At 43.8% G+C, this 19524-nt stretch overlaps 1 protein-coding gene across 3 annotated transcripts in view; it reads left to right on the forward strand.

The window, feature by feature from the left end:
- The first annotated feature begins 10600 nt into the window (after nt 1-10600).
- The window catches only part of TXLNG (taxilin gamma), a 46155-nt gene continuing 37231 nt past the window's right edge, over nt 10601-19524 (forward strand). Inside the window, exons 1-2 of one of the 3 annotated variants that reach the window (XM_079764430.1) lie at nt 10634-10747; nt 12092-12213. In XM_079764430.1, coding sequence (XP_079620556.1) covers nt 12154-12213 — 60 coding nt within the window. In that variant the 5' untranslated portion in view covers nt 10634-10747; nt 12092-12153. Of the gene's footprint in view, nt 10748-11194; nt 11874-12091; nt 12214-19524 lie in introns of those variants that run through there. The other 2 variants (XM_079764429.1, XM_079764431.1) reach the window with 2 other exon arrangements.

Consider the following 19524-nt stretch of genomic DNA (forward strand, 5'->3'; position numbering starts at 1 on the left):
ACAAGTCAGTCCAAGACTAATGACGTGGCCATCGGCTCTAAAATATTCGCTGCTAGTATTAGTGGGGAGAAATGGCGCACCTGCATGTAAGGCGCGTAAGGGAAATGAATGCAACACGATTATAGTAATCAGTCATTAGCGAACGTTGTAGTTCGTTGTTAATAATTATGTATAACAGGATATTGTAAAAATTAAGTTACAAAATTATTATTAAAAAGTTTCTTACATACTGTTATATTGGCTGGGCCGCAAAATATTTGTTGTGGGCCGCATGTGGCCCACGGGCCATGAGTTTGACATGCTTGGTGTACACTGATACAATCTGTTCTGGAAAAAGCAAACATGGGCATTACTTAAATGAAAAGTTGAATATGCACTTCTCTTTAACCAGCAATTCCTCTCATAGGGAGTATAAAATGATATAACTATGTCAGAAAATTACTATTATCTAGTTAAATGGAAGGATATACACCCATGTGCAACTAGATGACATGCAAGAATGTCCATAATAGTGTTCTAGTGGCCTCAGGCTACACACAGTCATGTGAATGAATCTATGAATCTCACAAATACGTTGAGCAAGAAAGGCAAGACCCAAAAGAACAGGATGACTTTACCTACATAAGCTTCAAAAAGAAGTAAAATGAAACTATGAACAGAAAAATGAAAAGAAGTGGCTACCACTTAAGTCATATAATACAGAGCTAGAATAAGAGAACTTGGCTTTACTTCAGGGGAACAGAACAATTAAGATGCCAGAAAAAGAAACAGCATGTTATTACATGCAAATACTAACCTTGCAGATACAGAACTGAAAATACCTAGTCAAAACACCAGTGTGCTCTTCTTCACAGGAATATCTAATAAAAAGTAAAAGACTTGTTTTAAGAGGGAATGAATACAATACGGATGCTGGAGAGACAATTGCTAAGGAAATGCCGCTCCTGGTGCACCATGGGAGAAGATAAGGTCAGGCTAGCTTAGGAGCTTGAGGCAGTTCTTTTAATCAACTGGGTAAAGAAAAGCCTCATTCTTTGAAATAATAGGCTTAAAAGAAACCTACGGCTTTTAATTTAAAAATTTATTGCGTGCAGTGCAACTATGGCTATGCAAATGAGAGCTGAGTCATCGCTCTGGAGATTGATGCTGCAGCTGAAGCTCCACTGAAGCCTGCTAGGCAGGGAAAGGCCAGGTCTACAGGGATCCAGACTCATTTGTTTTGTTCATTGAGGCTCTGATGTGATTTCTTTGGGCTAAAGGATTTTAAGAAAGTGATGTGGGAGCTCTGTATTTGACATGAGAGAAGGTTCACAATATAATGTTAAATGAAATATAAAGGGCAAATGACAAAAACATATTTAATACGTCAACACGTTTTCTTCCAAAAACGCATGCGTATGTGTGTTGGGCATGTATATGCATAGAAAAATGTTTACACCAAAATATTGTCGATAGCTATGGTTGCGGGCTCCATCCCCAGGGGAGGCAGCAATCAATGGGTCTCTCTCATCATGGATGTTTCTATCGCTCCCTCTCCTTTCCTCTCTGAAATCAATTAAAAAATATTTTTTTAAAAGAAAAATGTGATTTGGGGTTCAAGTCAAGAACCCTGTAAAAAAAAATCTAAAAAAAAAAAAATCCCATGATCGTTGTTTATTATAAAGGTGAACCCTGATGGGCTTATCGGTAGGATTTCTGGTAGAGAGCACAGGTATCAGGACCTCCAAACTTTTTGGATTCACAGACGAGGATCAGCTATCAGCAGGGGCCGGCAAAACTGGATGAGGATGTATTTGATCTCCTTCTTGGAAGCCGCATCCACATGTGGTGGGAAGGATCCACGCTCACTCACAGTTGTTAGGCCACCAGGGCTTTGGAGATGGACTGACGGATTGCATAAATCTGTGCCACTTGACCACTACCCTTCACACGCACTCCACCCGTCCAAGCAGGCAAATCACTCCTCACTCAGAATCGGAACAGTTTCCAGTAGCTTGTATTGCAGGTGCGCGGCTCTCCAGGGGCCGGCCCGTTGACCTTGATGAGGCCCATGCCCCTTCTGTCTGCAGTTCGTGCACAAGAGATCCTCACCGCGAGGCGCCGACACCGGAAAAGCTTTAAAAAGTCCTTATTTTTGTCTGTTTTAAGAAATTTCTTTTTTAAAAAAATATATTTTATTGATTTTATTACAGAGAGGAAGAGAGAGGGATAGAGAGTTAGAAACATCGATGATAGAAGAAACATCGATCAGCTGCCTCTTGCACACCTCCTACTGGGGATGTGCCCGTAACCAGGGTACATGCCCTTGACCAGAATTGAACCTGGGACCTTTCAGTCCGCAGGCTGACGCTCTATCCACTGAGCCATACCGGTTTCGGCTGTTTTAAGAAATTTCTATGCTTCAATCATGATTTCATAAAAAGCAAAAAACCAAAACAAAACATTTTTTAAAAGAAATTAGAAGGGAAAAATAATAAACATAATAGAAGTACTAGACAAAGAATCAGGGAAGCCAAAATTACTTTTTAAAAATATTTGATTAACGGCCCTAGCGAGTTTGGCTCAGTGGATAAAACGTGGGCCTGCGGACTGAAGGGTCCCGGGTTCGATTCCAGTCAAGAGGAGGTACCTCCCTTGCAGGCTCCCAGCCCTGGTCGGGGACATGCAGGAAGCAGCCAATCCACGTGTCTCTCTCACATCCGTATTTCTCTCTGTCTCTCCCTCTCCCTTCCACTCTCTCTAAAAATCATAGGAAAAAAAAAATATCCTTGGGTGAGGATTTTTAAAAAAAATTATTTTTGATCAAGGGAAAAAAGAAGGCCCAAATAATATTAGGAATGAGAAATGGGAAATCACTAAAGATGCAAAAGTGTGGTCAACAGCTGGCTTCCTATCCACTGTCATTTCTCCTCTTCCCTGCTAACAGTGTCTGTATTACAGGGGCAGCAATGTGCTCAGATTGGGGGAGTAAAGCTACATTTCCTAGTGTCCCTAGCAGGTGAGAATGGCCACAGAGAAGTAAGTAAAAGTCTTTCAGGAACTTCCGGAAATGCTGAGCCAGGCTCCATCGTTTTTCTTTCCTTTCCTGTTCTCTGGAACATGGATGTGATGGCTGGAGCTGCAGGTACCTCCTTGAGAACAAGAAGAGAAGTCAAAGAATCACAGAGACCTCAGCCGGGATATTTGAGGCTCTATGAAATTAGGGGTTTAAACATATTTGATGTGTGCTTATTCATTCCAGTGCTTATTTATCTTTATTGATGCATAAATTATCTCATTTTAGGCCAAAAGGAGTGTCTTCAAGTGGTCTCCTAAGTCCTTTTGACTCACCTTAGTAGTTTTATTTTTTTAAATTTCTTTATTGATTAAGGTATCACATATTTGTCCTCATCCCCCCATTCCCATCCCACACCCCCACCTTAGTAGTTTTAGATAGCTTCATTACTTTGTGGCACACACACACACACACACACACACACACATACACACACACAATACACATTTTCTGCCCCAGACCTGGAATCAGGTATTTCTCCAAGGAGCCCAAGTTCCTTTTAATGGGAAAAGGTATTTATTTTTCAAGAATTGTCTTGACTCTTCTTAGCTCTTTGCTTACTATATTCAAGATATAAAAGGACCCCATGGGCAAAAAAAAAAAAAAAAAAGATATAAAAGGAGTTTTGAAGTGTTGATGACACAAAGAGTTCTTATCAACGAAGTCCAGCTAATCAATACAAAATGTCGCTCCACAACTAAATACAAAGCATAATCATTTTCTAAATCTTTCCGTGTCTGCCAGAAATGTGGAAGTGTATAGTAAATACTGAAATTGGCCAAATTCCTGTAAGGACTAAAATCAGGGTTAGCTCAGAAGAATGGTATTGGGTAATCGAATTAAACAATAAGCTCTTTGTTCTATGAAAAGGCAAATACTCCTTCACTACCTACAACCCCAATAGTATGCAACAAACAAGAAATTCACCTCTTTTGATGAAATAATACTCTTGGCTACTTTAAAGGTTAGTAGGAGCTTTTCTTTCTCTGAAAATACTGAGTTGGACAAGTCAAACTAGCGTGGTTAATTTAACTCCTGTTGACCCTTCAAGATTCAGCTCAGATATCACCTTAAACCTTCCTTAAACCCCATCACCACCAGTAGAAAATAATCCTCGAGGTTACTTTGCAATACCTCTGATTTATGAATTATATTATATATATATATATATTTAATATTTTATTGATTTTTTACAGAGAGGAAGGGAGAGGGATAGTTAGAAACATCGATGAGAGAGAAACATCGATCAGCTGCCTCCTGCACACCGCCTACTGGGGATGTGCCCATAATCAAGGTACATGCCCTTGACTGGAATCGAACCTGGGACCTTTCAGTCCGCAGGCCGACGCTCTATCCACTGAGCCATACTGACTAGGGCATAAATTATTATTATTATTTTTTTTTATTTTTTACAGAGAGAAAAGGAGAGGGATAGAGAGCTAGAAACATCGATGAGATAGAAACATCAACCAGCTGCCTCCTGCACACCCCCTACTGGGGATGTGCCCGCAACCAAGGTACATGCCCTTGACCAGAATCGAACCTGGGACCTTTCAGTCCGCAGGCTGATCTTCTATCCACTGAGCCAAACCGGTTTTGGTGGGCATGAATTATATTATTGTTTGTTGTGCACGTCACTGTCCAGTATTGGCTTGGAAACCCTTATTTTAAATCATGGTACACTCAGTGTGTAATAAAGTACTCCGAAGGTAGTAGGTGTTCAGTAAATATTTAATCAGTGAATGAAAACTTTCTATTGCTACCAAGTTTATCCTGGGATGATCTCGGCCCTGTGGCTGCCTGAGGTCTCAGTGTTGTGGAGGGACATTCTCACCAGGAGACTCTCTAAGAGGTCACATGAAGAGATATTACCTTGGCGAATTGAGGGTTTGGCCCTCATCTGTACAGACACAGGAAACTGAGTGATCAGTGCATTTTATCTATTCGGAGGTTCTTTTTCTTAATAAGTCTGTATTGAGAGCTTTCTCTGAGCCTGGCATTCTGCTGGGCACTGGGAATCAAGGAGTTTCATAGGCACAGTTGCTGCCCTCATTTCCTTTACCATCTGGCTCAGGGAAAGAGTCAATTAAGCTCTTACCCTGAGGAGTGGGACTGGCCTGGTATGAGGAGTATGGCGTGATAGGGATGCATAATAGGCACACCTAAAATACGCTGGGTGCCAGTGGACTTCTGAACATACTTCCAGAATACACTCTCTCCAGAATACAGCTCTCAGACCTGATCTACAAAGTCAGAATGTCCCTTTGTGAACAACTAGAGGCTCAGTGCATGATTGAATCATGCATGTGTAGGGTCCCCTACACGCTTTCGCTTTCGATCGCGGGGGAGCTGGGTGCATGTCCGCCGGTGCACCAGGCCTTTCAGAAGCCTCTGCCACCGGAGCTCAGCATCCTGCCGGCCCAATCGGCCACCCAGGCCACCCCGAGTCCCGCCCCCCCCGCGCCTCCTGGCCAATCGTGGGCATAGTGAAGGTACTGTCAATTTGCATATTTGTCTATTATTAGGTAGGATGAGCAATGGAAGTGTTGTTGGCGGCAGGAATAGCACAGAGTGTTAGACCAGTGGGGTCAGACTGGACCTGGGTTCAGCAACCTTGGTATTTGAGTTTTGGGTAGGAAAGAATTCAGAGCCAAAACCCAAACTATAAGAGAACATTTATTTATAAAATCACAGAGGTAGAAGAAGTAATTCCTAGAAGAAATGGGCTTAGGAAAGTAGTTATAGAGGTAAAGGAAGGGTCCTAGGAGCTTGGAACTGAGGAAGGCAATGGTAACATGCCTGTGGGAATAGGAAGGGGGAGGGGGAAAGGGAAAGATGCGGGCATGTTTCTAGGTGGGAGAGGCCAATGCGTCCTCTGTCCTAAGGGTTTTAAGAATGGAGATTTTAGGGGAGGTTCCGGGGGAAGATCTCAAAAGAATATTTAACAATTTTCCAGGTGTGTCCTTTTAGGGTCTGGGTCTCCATTGATTGATTGGTTAGTGCCAGGGCTGGGGGTCATTATCCAATGCAGCTGATCCTGAGGTCAGCCATGAGGTCACTGGTCTGGTTTTGATGCTTTTTGGGGCCTGGAGCTGAAATACAATGGAGACCTAGAGGTTATCTCTAGGGAGGAAAGGTTTGGGGAGTCCAAACTGCATGACCAGTGATATGCCAGGGGAGGAAAGGTCACCCTGGGGATGAGGTCACACCCTACAATTGTCCTTTTCTAGACACCAGGAGCCCCTGGTGAACTTCTGTGCCTGGCCCATCGTCCTTGCTCTGCTCATGTCTAACTGCCTACCACAAGTGTCTCAACAAATGGAAACATATATATATATATATATATATATATATATATATATATATATATATATATATTTACATCCTCTACACTGCCCTCCTACCCCCCTCCATAGTCAGACCCACCTGGGAGACAGAATATAATGGCAAGGTTGTTTGGTAAGAAATTAAAACAGCCTGGCCAGCGTGGCTCAGTGGTTGAGCATCAACCTATGAACTAGGAGGTCATAGTTCAATTCCTGGTCAGGGCATGTGCCCGGGTTGCAGGCTCAATCCCCAGTGTGGGGTCTGCAGGAGGCAGCCCATCAATGATTCTCATCATGGATGCTTCTCACTCTCTCTCCTTCTCCCTTCCTCTCTGAAATCAATAAAAATATATTTAGAAAAAGAAATCAAAACAATTCTCCCTGTTCAAAGGCATTAGGTTAGAAGGACAGGGCCTCCACCTCCACATTAGGGATAGCCTTGTGAAGTGGGCCATCATATTTGAATTTATGTTTTTTGACCACGATCCTCTCTCCACCAAACATTGCTTGGATGGGTTCTGCCAGCCTGGCCTCCTTGACTTTCCCTTTTCTAGAGTTCTACTCTTCTGATAAGATACATTACTTCTGCCGAAACTGGTTTGGCTCAGTGGATAGAGCGTCGGCCTGCGGACTCAAGGGTCACAGGTTCGATTCCGGTCAAGGGCATGTACCTTAGTTGTGGGCACATCCCCAGTAGGGGGTGTGCAAGAGGCAGCTGATCAATGTTTTTCTCTCATCGATGTTTCTCTCTATCCCTCTCTCTTCCTCTCTGTAAAAAAATCAATAAAATATATTTAAAAAAAAAAGATACATTACTTCTTTGATTTATCAATGAATACCTGTGATCATATTATAGAGTATGACAAGGTCTGTCAGCAGTCAGTGTAGTAGTTTCTGTGTGTGTGTGTGTGTGTGTGTGTGTGTGTGTTAAGTTAAGGGCTGGCAATGACCCTGCTCAGGACTTCACATGCCAGGGGTGGTCAGCTATATGAATCAGAGAGTCCATATTCCAGCTACTATAAATGCTTCTGTTAGCCATAGCTCAATCAACACCAGACACTTTGCTAAGTAGCAAAAGGAAGTTTGGAAATGAGTTTTCATTGGTGAAATGAGGAGCTTGTTAGAAATGGGCTCATATTGGTGAAATCGGTGATATTCATCATCTGTGTATTGTTTAAAATCTGTGAGACTCTCCTCACTCTGGTACTGACAGGGTATAAGAACCTAAAAACAAAACAAAACAAAAACCAGAAGAACCTAGCAGGTCTGAAGCCTCTTCCTTAAGGAATAACATTATAGGCTCAACTTCTAAATGGTCCTGTGTCCAGCTATGAACTCTGAGGTTCCAAGTTTCCTGCTATGGGCTATGAGGCCAACAGAATCTTGCTTCGGTAATAGTGGTGAGCCCACCTGCCAAAATGATAGAATTGGGGACATCACTGAGTTTACTGTTCAGAACTGTTTTGTGCCTCAGGCTCATGGCACATTAATAAACATCTGAATAAATGGGCCCATATTCAGGTTCTATTCCTAGCCCTCAGGGAGCCTGGGGAGAATACTTCCTACCCAAAGTGGAGCTGCTTTCTGTGACCTTCACTTTCCTTTCAGGCACAGTTGTTAAGGGAGTCAATAATTCCTTGAGCAAAAGTGAGAATAATTAATCAAAGACAATGTGTCCTCTTAAAAGACTTGATAGCCCTTGAAAACCTAAAATATTACCCTGACAATGAATTCCAGCAGAGATAAGCAAAGTGCTTTAGGTGTGTGTGTAGGGGGGGGGGGGGGGCGAGGCCTGGGGGGGGGGGTGGATGTTGGGCAAAGCCTTGACAGTAACCTCTTTGAGGTGTTTAAGATAAAAATCTAAACAAAGAATGGGTTTATCAAAAATCAGGTTAGTCTGACCCAAGGAAGAAGAGAGGAGTAACCCAAGACCTAGAGAGCTAGGCAGAATCTATTCTTTCTCTTAACAGCGTTGGGAGCTACACAGCAGTTCTGCTGTGTATTCCTTAGTAGCCAATCACTAAGCCCGGCCCACCCACATTCAAGAAGGGAAGAATCAGACTCCAGCTTTTGAAGGGAGGTGCATCAAAGAACTTGCGGGCCGAGTTTAAAAGCACCGTCCTCTCCATTGAAGATTTTTATAAGAAACAAATCTCTAAAATGCGTATTTCTCGCAGGAGCAGTAACAGCTATGTTTCTCTTGAGCAACCAGACCAGTTTGTTTTTATTTTGGGATGTTGTGAATCATCTTGAAAATAGTGTTTGCCTCTTTTCTCAGCTGTCGAGAAGCTCAAAATAAAAATTTGGTTCACCTCTAGCTGTGTACAAGACCTCAAGTATACATTCAACTCACCCATGACTTCATTTTATTTTCCCTATCCTACTTTCACTTCCACTTTCTTCTCTCCCCCCCACCCCCCCCCCGCCTCTCTGAATGAATGACATGCTCTCTATATATCTATATATGTACACACCACACACATGGGTAATGGCATATTGTGTATATATTTCAAAGCCACTCAAACCCCTTTTGAAATAGAAATGTGTATAAATAAATATAATTAAATATTTTTCATTTATCATAAGACTTGAGGTCACTTGCAGAGTTCTTTTGTTTTCTTAATAAAGATAACTAGTGGGTTTTTTGTTGTTGTTCCATGCATAGTTATACTCAAACAATAGAGAAAATCATGAAGTAAAAATACTCCCAAATTTCACCACCCAGGGGAAAACACTGTTAACATTTTGGTCAATATACTTCTAAACATCTCTTTATACCCACACAGGCAATTCCATATAAATGGGATTTTTTTTTTAAAGCTCATTATGCTATACATATTTTTCTAGGTCAATTTAAAATGTATTTATCATTTTTAGTAGCTGTATAGTGTTCTATTGTATCACAATTTAACTACAGTGCATTTTGACACTCAATTCCCTAGACTTGTTAGAAGCTGCATTGCTGATAGATTCTGCATCTTGCTGGGACTTTTGTCTTTAAGATGAAGCATGGTGCCCGAGGCCATCAGCTTTATATAGAGTCTGGGTATGGGTTCATTATCTATTGCTTTAGTCTTGACATCCAAAACTGGATTGAGGTATTCTGCCCTTTAAATAAAATAATGCTACTTCCCTCAGATTTACAGAAATAATTAAAATTAATAGCTGGAGGTTCCCCAATATTGAAATTTATTCTAATGCACGTTATTAAATTTTTGGCGTCTGCTACCACTGTTTTGTATTCAACTCTAATACAAAAATGGTATGGTATTTACACAAATGTTAATGAATTATTTGAGACTGTCAGGATTTTATGACGGTCCGTGACTTGCAGAAGCTCCGTTATTGGAGATCTGGTTCCATCAGATGGAAATACGTAGTATTTCTGAAGAAAACTCCACACTGCCCCCATCGTGTAAAAAAAAAAAAAAATTGATTCAGCAACCCGAGTTTGTTTAAAAAAATTCAGTAACAGAAAAAGAATACATTCAACATGTACTAAATGCCAACTAAGTGCGGAGAACAATGCTAAAAGCCAGGGCTGGTTAGCCAAGGTGACTAGGACGCAGTCCCCACCCCGCAGGAGCTCAGGACAGGTACTCGGTTCTGAGAGCTCTGGTGGAGCAGCCAGACTTGGGCAGGTGTCCTAGCCAGAAACCTCAAATTCTGAAAGCCATTACATCTCTCCTGCCTTGAAAGTCACGAAGTATTTCCCCTTAACCTAACATCAGTCGGGCTCAATTCCGAAGAAGAGCAACAAAAACAAAAACACAACATTGCGTCCCCGCTCCCGCTCCCTCCCAAACCCTGGGCTATTTCTAAACTTTTCCTGCAGGATAATAAAGAGAACTTTCCGGTACCGGTACATCGCCCCCCAGAAAACTACAATTCCCAGTAGGCTGCACGCGCAGCACGGCGGCTACTTCCTTGTTTTAGGACGCCGCATCACGACCCAATCCCGATCCGGGCTTGCGAGCTGTAGCCGCGTAGCCTGCTGGGTCTTGTAGTCCGCTTCAGAGTCCTTTTCTCCGTCCGCGCAGACTCACAAGGCCTGCGTTCGCCCTTCGGCCCTGCAGAAGTCCAGCCCCTGCCTCAATGCTCCCCACCCCCATCCCGCTCCGTCCCCTCGGGGGCCAACCCCCTCCGGTCACGTGGGGAACACGGAATACGGCGATTGGCCCTGGAGGTTCAGGGGCGGAGTGCGAGGCCCTACGAGGTTCCGTGTCCCCGGTCGAGCCGCTAGTTTCGCTGCTGCCGTCACCTCATGGCGACGCGGGTAGAAGAGGCAGCGCGGGGAAGAGGCGGCGGCGCTGAGGAGGCGACTGAGGCCGGTCGGGGCGGACGGCGACGCAGCCCGAGGCAGAAGGTCAGTCTGGGGGCGCCCGCGTTGTTCTGGGCTGGGGGAATGCTCGGGCTAGCTTTTTTCGGGGTCCACCTCTTCACGCTCCCCAGTTACGTTTAGCCACGGGACGGACATCCGGCTCTCTTCCCTCGCGGGGGTGACGACTGTGGAAGCAGGTGTTGTGTGTTGGGGGGGATGCCACCGAGATGGATGGGATGGGAGGGGGCGAAGGTTGAAATTGGGGGGCACACGGCGGAGGTGACGAGGGAGGGCAGGGGGTGCAGCCGGGTGGGCAGGGGCCGGGCTGGGAGGCGGGGGCGCGCCAGGTGTGACAGCCACGTGCGGCCGGCGCCTGTGGGCCGCGGGCGCCAGGTGTGCGCTCTCGCAGCCCCCCTCCGCGTGTTCCCCTCGCTCCCTGCACTGGGTGCCGCCCTCGGGGGGCGGGGGGCGCTGCTTGGGGCCCCAGTGCGCCCTCCTCTTGCGAGGCAGGTGCGCAGGGAGCGCTGCGGGGTGCGTCGGGGAGGCGCGGACGAGGCTGTTGCGCAGTAAGATAACCGCGCGGGAGCCGGGTCTGCGCTGCGCCCCCGTTCCCCGCCCCTCTGCGCTCCCCGACACTACGCGGGCGGGCGTTGCGGGGACGGAGGGGGGCTGCTCGGTGGTCTCGGGACCCAGGCTCCGGGGTCGCCTCTGGGCACCACGGGCATGGGTGCACGTGGGCCCGGCGATAGGGAGGCGATGCTGGAGAACCTGGGTCCCGCAGAGTTGGGAGCAGCATTGCGTGATAGCTGGTCTTCCTAATCCAGTCCCCCCCCCCCCCCCGCACCCCCTTGCTATATTTTTTCTTTTGCCCTCTTTCCTTTAGTTTTAAAACGTCTTTTCTTTTTGGTGAACGTAAACTTGAGTGCCTTCTGGCCCCTGTCCTTTGGTCTCAATCTGGGAAACGGGCTGGACCGTTCCTCTTGCCTTACTTAACTCACGTCAAGGAGTTTTCAATGTCTCCCTGGATACAGGAAAATTGAGACCTTCGGAGTGGGAGAATTCCACTTGTTCTGGAGTCAGTGGGTGGAGTTCGAAAATGATTGCACAACGAATGGCAAACAGAGCTTTCAGGGCCCAGGAATGGAGAACGGCAGGGAAAGGGGCTGGAAAGGTGGAACCCCCCCCCCCCCCCCCCGTCTCGTTTCTTACAGTTAAAAACATCTTGAAACATTGGAAGTCCGGCTTGGTCACTCAGGGCTATTTAATACTCCAGTTGAACCTTAAACAATGTGGGGGTGGGGTTAGGGGCACCTTCCCCTGCATAACTTTTGACTACCCCAACACTTAACTACACAGTTGTCCCTCGGTATCGAGGGGGCTTGATTCCAGGACCCCGCAGATACCAAAATCCTGCGGATGCTCAAGTCCCCTATATAAAATGGCGAAGATCAATGCATACAGTCGGCCCTCCGCATCCATGGACTCCCAACCCGGGATGGAAAACAGTACAGGTATTTATTGAAAAAAAAAAAAAAATCCGTGTATAAGTGGACCTGCACAGTTCAAACCCGTGTTGTTCAAGAGTTAGCTGTGCTTAATTATACATTTGAGTATTCTTAGAAGTCCCTCCTGTGTGAAATTATGAAACCATGTTTTTCTAGTGTGATTCATGAACTTGAAGAAGGAGAAAAAAAGGTTTGGTGTGTCAAGAATTAGCTTTTGGAGACCTTTTTCTAAAGTCAGGTATTTTCACGTCTCTGCATGAGGGTTTTACTACTTCTCAATTACCTCTCTTTCTCTCCCTCTCTTTGTACTCTAAAAGAAAGATCCAGTACTTGCAGGACTGAAAAAGAAGCTGTGAACCGAATGTACTCCAGGGATTGAACACTGTCACTTTGGACACTTCACTTTTTCCCTGAGGGTGGAGAGCCAGTCTCAGTGTTTGATTTCATAGGTCTCCCAGGGGAGGACTCTGATAAAAAGCCACTGCAATTGAGGACATAAGTTCCCTTTTATGCCACTGGGGTAAGGACAGAAAGTCTGGATTAGGAACTGAGGTTTAATCAACTAGCATTTTAAGCCACCAGGATAAGAGGTAATGACTCTTTGAGACAGCCCTCAGGTTAACAGCTGGATATTAGTCATTTGTGTCTGTACTGTCTCATTTTTGTTTACTTATTTCATGTACCTTTCTTCTTTGCTCATGCTTTTTTTTTTTTTTTTTAATAGATATATTTTTGATTTCAGAGAGGAAGAGGGAGAATCATTGATCAGCTGCCTCCTGTAAGCCTCCTACTGGGGATCGAGCCTGCAACCCAGGCATGTGCCCTTGATCGGAATTGAACCTGGGACCCTTCAGTCTGCAGGCCGACACTCTATCCACTGAGCCAAACCGGCTAGGGATACTCATGCTTTTCTGGGCATCTTTTTTCCTTTTTATTTCTTACTGACTATGAAATGAAATTGAAATACATGGTTAAATATGAGTTTTTGAATTTTATTTTATTTTTTTTTTAGTTTTTGAATTTTAATTTAAAAAATCAGTGACTATCATGTCTTCAAAAGTCACTTTTTTTTTTCAAAAGTCACTCTTAAGTTAATTCCTTATGACCCTTAATTTTTTATTTTCTCAGGTTACTGACTTGAAAAATATTTGTAATTCTAACTTGACCTCTGCCCTATTTTTCAAGAAGCAGAAGTGATATTTAACTAATTGGGTTATTTTGAAAATATTGAAGGGATTAAAAGGAAAGTGACCCATATATACCATTTTAATTTTTTGGGCCATTATCCTATACCTCTTATTGTTGCCAAAACCACATAGACTAGGGGCCAGGGCTGGATGGAAGACACCTCCCCCTACTCATACCCCTCCTTTGTGTGGTTGGAAAAAAATTTTTTTTTCTGAATAAAAAAAAGATTCTATTAACAAACCAAAAAAGAAAAGTGACCTGCTTTGGTTACATTATGGGACTTAAAGTGAGAAAGAATTGGAGATGGGCTTTATTGGTTCCTGGTGTTTTAACCATCTATGTAGTGACTCTTGATCTGCTAGGACAGTGGTCGGCAAACTGCGGCTCAAGAGCCGCCGTTTGCCGCTCTGTTGACTAATGAGTTTGCCGACCACTGTGCTAGGATAATTGTGGCGTTTCAAAACTACATCCATTTGATGAATAGTCTCTTGCAGTAACTATTTTCTTCTAAAGTTAATATTATAGTACATTTCAAGTTCTACTGGACAACATTGGTCTGAAAAGATGGGATGTACATTGTCAAGTATTTCAGGCATGTTTTAGAACACCAAGCTCATTCATATTACTTCCTAAATCTTTAGGTAGAAATTTTTTTCGTATATTTTTATTAATTTCAGAGAGGAAGGGAGAGGGAGAGAGATAGAAACATCAGTGGTGAGAGGGAATCATCTATCGGCTGCCTCCAGTATACCGCCCACTGGAGATCGTGCCCACAACTTGGGCATGTGCCCTTGACCGGAATAGAACCTGTGACCCCCCCAGTCCGCAGGCTGAAGCTCTGTCCACTGAGCCAAACCAGGTAGGGCAGAATTTTTTTATATAAGGATGAGTTCCTAAAAAATTAATAGACTTAATTTTTTTTAGCAGTTTTAGGTTTACAGAAAAATTGAGCATTCATTGGTGGTGTACATTCTGAGTTTTGACACATGTATCCACCATTACAGTATCATACAGAGTAGTTTCATTGTCCTCTATGTGTCCCCCCTCCCTTCTCCCAAATCACTGGCAGCCACTAATATTTCTACTGTCTCTATAGTTTGGCCTTTCCAGAATGTCTAAGGTTGATTTTTTTTTTTTTTAACTAGGTTTTTGCTTGGGAATGTTAAAAATGATTTAACTATTGTTAAACTTACTTTTCAATCAGTAAACCACTTGGAAGGATAAAGATAATATGGAACCGAGGCTCAAATTAACAAAATCTTTTACATAGTGCCCTATAGTTTTTACGGCATATTTGCACACACATTAACTCTTTCAGCATCACTTTGATGCTTTAGAGAAAGCTGGGCATCCGTCTTTGTTCTCATTTGCAGATGACAAACTGCTCAGCAAGGTTAAGTGATTTTGCCTGAGGGGTGAAGCTGAGTCTGGAACCCAATAAATACCCTTTCATCTATACGACAGTAATAAGTAGTGTAGTGGTGGGTAAATAGTATGGATTTTGGAATCAGGACTCTTGGCGCTCTGCCACTTACTAGCTGTGTAACCTTGGGCAAGTTTCTCAATCTTTCCAAGCCTTAGTTGCATCATCTGTGCAGGGGGGGAGATGCCAATACCTACCACATAGGATTGTTGTGAAGAATAAGAGTTGATGTGATGCATTCAGCACAGAGCCAGACAGGTAGAGTGTTACTTGGTTTGAAAGGGAGAACATATGAAAGATTCATTTCTCTTGCTGTTATTCATTTCTCATCTTCCAACCTTTGTATTCTTCCTTCCCAGACTCTCTGATAGATTAGAGGAGAAATCAGTTCAGGGTGGGGCAAGAGTATGGGTGGGGTAGGAAGCAACCATTTTATTATCATGTTTTTCTTCCCAATTGTGGTCTTGATGAATTTCCACTCTTTTGGCAGGAGAGGAAATAATAAGATTCAAAGTGATCTTTTATTTACAACATTGTTGTCTAATTCTGTCATCCAGCTGTGGTAAATTTCATTTTCACGTGAATCTAATAGGCAAAGCAGTAATGAGAACCGACCAGCTACAGCACACTCCTGTATTACTATGGTTTTAGACAAGAATATGCCAAATTTACTTATCATGTGACTTGAAGGTGTTTTATATGTTATTCTGCGTGTCATTTATATTGATTTTGACTGGAGAAGTCTCATTTAGGGATGCATAAATCAAGTCCAGATGCCATAACACAGGGTGCGTGTGATTGTTTAAGGAAGGATCCATTATAATACATTTCTTTTCAATAGATATGCTGTTCAGATTTTACACTTTCAGAGATTTGTGTTTCAAAGGGAAGAAATTCGAGACCTCACTGTTTTACTGCACTGTGCTAGGCACTTTCAAAGTGTGTACATTCTAATATCCTCACTTCTGCAGAGTAGATGTTTTCCCCAGGTATTTAGATAAGCTCGGGGGTGGGGGACCCACAAAAAATTTGCTTAAATAACATAGCTCAGAGTTGGTGATGTTGGCCTAGAGGAGGTATGTATGATGTAATTGATAGTGTAACTGATGCATTGTACTGCATGGACAGTTGCTGCTTTCCTAGTAAGTTTTTTTTCTTTTTCTTTTTTTAAATTTTATTTATTTCAGAGAGGAAGGGAGAGGGAGAGAGATAGAAACATCATTGATGAGAGAGAATCATGGATCAGCTACCTCCTGCATGCCCCCTAGTGGGGATCAAACCTGAGACCCAGGCATGTGCCCTTGACCGGAATCAAACCCGGGACCCTTCAGTCCGCAGGCCGGCACTCTATCCACTGAGCCAAACCGGCCAGGGCTTCCTAGTAAGTTTTAACCTCATATTCCAAAGAAAACCCTTTGCCTCTTCCTGCCCCCCCCCCCCCCCAATTCCTTCTTATTGGGTTCTAACCTGATTATTAGTAACTTCTTAGTATGTGACAGTACTTAAAATGTGTAAAGTAGTATACGAATTTAATATAGTATTCATCAGCATTGAGAATTAGCGACGTTTAATTTTTTCCCAAGCATTTTCAGAGAAACATAAAAATAGGTCAGGTGATCCTTTAAGGGTTTGAACCCTGAGAGAGAGAGAGTGGGGGGAGAGGGAGGGAGAATTTTTTGTTTAAATCTCTATTGTTGAAAGTATTACATATGTCTCTCCCCCCCCCCCCCACGCCCCCATTGACCTCTTCTATCCTCCTGCACACCCTACACTGCCCCAGGCCTTCACCCTATTGAGAGTATAGTTTTATGATTGAGTTTATTTCTTAGTTGAAATTCTCTTGGTACTATAACTACTTAAATTTATTACTTGAGTGAAAAAGATATATAAAATGATGATTGTTGTCCTCCTGTGCTATCATTAGCATTTATTGCTCGGGGTGTTGATTTGCATTCTATGTTACATTTCTAAAATGTCCCCAGAATGACCCCCATTATTTCCCACTTTCCACTGTGTAGTCTGCCATGAGTAATCATCATCATATATAATAATCATCATATATAATAAAAGGCTAATATGTAAATTGACCGAACGGTGGAACGGCCAGTCACTATGACACGCACTGACCACAGTGGGTGGGGTGGGGCAGATGCTCAACGCAGGAGCTGCCCCCTGGTGGTCAGTGCACTCCCACAGGGGGAGTGCCGCTCACGGCTGGTGAGTGCAGCGGCGGCGGTGGGAGCCTCTTCCGCCTTCGTGGCAGCGCTAAGGATGTCCAACTGCCGTGGGGAGTGGGCCTAAGCCGTCAGTTGGACATTACCCAAGGGGTCCTGGACTGCGAGAGGGCGCAGGCTAGGTTGAGGGGACCTCCCCACCCCCCAGTGCAGGAATTTTGTGCACCGTGCCTAGTGTATATACACTGAGTGGCCAGATTATTATGATCTCTGAACGCAAAGGCTAATATGCAAATTGTCCCCTTGACCAGGAGTTCAACCAGTAGGGAGGCCGGCCAACTGCCCATGTCCCCTCTCCGTGGCCAGGCTGGCCGGACCCTGCCCATACACGAATTCATGCACCGGGCCTCTAATACACACACACACACACACACACACACACACACACACACACACACAAATGGCCAAATTATGTGTTCAGAGATTATAATAATCTGGCCACTCAGTGTATATACACATATATATATATATATATTATTGATTTCAGAGAGGAAGGGAGAGGGAGAGAGAGAGAAACATCAATGATGAGAGAATCATCGATCCACTGCCTTCTGCATGCCCCCTAATGGGGATGGAGCTCACAACCCAGGCATGTGCCCTTGGCTGGAATCAAACCCTCTACTCTTCATTACGAAGGCTGATGATCTGTCCACTGAACCAAACCAGCTAGGGCCATGAGTAATAATTTTAAACCACCACTTTTTCGTTTTTCTTTTTTTAAAAAATATATTTTTATTGATTTCAGAGAGGAAGGGAGAGGGAGAGAGAGATAAAACACTAATGAAGCGAATCATTGATCGGCTGCTTCCTGCAAACCTCCTACTGGGGAACGAGCCCGCAACCCAGGCATGTGCCATTGACCGGAATCGAACTTGGGACCCTTCAGTCCGCAGGCTGAAGCTTTATCCACTTAGCCAAACCAGCTAGGGCTCGTTTTTCTTCTTTCCATACTCTCAGAAAGGTCAAAATAGAATGGTTTGGCAAGGAAGATGTGCCAGTAGCTTAGAAGCACTTTCTTGAAGGATTTTTGGATTGACATGTTGGCCATAATAAAAGTGAGAATGTAGGCATTTTGCATAGTTTGTAAATGCATCCTTATTCAGATGTTACTGTAACAGTTCTGCTGCACTCTAGCAATTTATATTAATTATATCTAATCTTACAACTCTAGAAAGTAGATACTGTATACCCCTAGTTTAGAGATAAGGAAATTGAGAGGTTGATCTCCCGTGGCCACACAGGAGGTAGTGAGTGATATATTCAATGGCAGCTTTTACCCATATTGCATGTGGCCTGTGCTCTTGTAACACATTTCTTTTAAAAAAAAACAGATTCCTGCCCTGGCCGGCTTGGCTCAGTGGATAGAACGTCGGCCTGCGGACTGAAGGGTCCCAGGTTCGATTCCGGCCAAGGGCACATGCCTGAGTTGAGGGCTTGATCCCCAGTAGGGGGTATGCAGGAGGCAGCCGATCAAGGATTCTCTCTCATCATTGATGTTTCCATCTCTCTCCTCCCTTTCTCTCTGAAATCAATAAAGAAATATATAAAAATAAAAACATATTCCTATATATGATTGACTTACTTTTTATTTTTTTAGAGTGAGGGGAGAGGTGAGGGAGAAACATCAATGAGAGAACCATTCATCGGCTGCCTCCTGCACGCCCCCTACTGGGGATCAAGCCCGCAACCTGGGCATGTGTCCTGACTGGGAATGGAATCTGCAACCTCTCTGTGCACTGGACGATGCACAACCAACTGAGTCACACCAGCCAGGGTTTAACACATTTCTTGAGGATAGCAAATAAAAATGTGTTCCTTGTTGAAAGGGAGCAAAAATTGATGGTAGGTAAAAGTAGTACTAATTTTTGATAAATGAAAACAAATTGTTGATGTATACCAATTCTCCCTCACTACCCAAGGTGAATTATACTGGTTGGTACACTAATCACATAACCAAAAGGGGGAAAGATGCCAAATTGTTAGGTATAGATGAGCAAGAAGGAAATGGCACTCTTCTTTTTTAAATTTTTAAAAAAATATATTTTTATTGATTTCAAAGAGGGAGAGGGGAAGAGAGAGATAGAAACATCAATGATGAGAAAGAATCATTGATTGGCTGCCTCCCGCATGCCCCACACTGGGGATCGAGCCTGCCACCTGGGTATGTGCCCTTCGCTGGAATCAAACCTGGGACCCTTCTGTCAGCAGGCTGACACACTATCCACTGAGCCAAACAGGCTAGGGCAAATTCTTTAAAAGCCAGTTATTAGGTCCAGCCCACAGGCAAGGGAGGGGATTATGCAAGGCTTTGAACCCCAGGAGGATCAGTGGGATCCTTTAGGGGCTATGTCAGAGTTGCCTTCCACAATTAACATAAGAAATGGCTTTTTAAAATGGAAAGTAACTGATTTTCTGAAATAAAAGTTGGTGAGAAGAGTGGCATTGTGTTAAGTTTTTACAGATTTCTTTAAT

Source organism: Cnephaeus nilssonii (assembly GCF_951640355.1).
Source record: "Cnephaeus nilssonii genome assembly, chromosome: X".
Classification (NCBI taxonomy): domain Eukaryota; kingdom Metazoa; phylum Chordata; class Mammalia; order Chiroptera; family Vespertilionidae; genus Cnephaeus; species Cnephaeus nilssonii.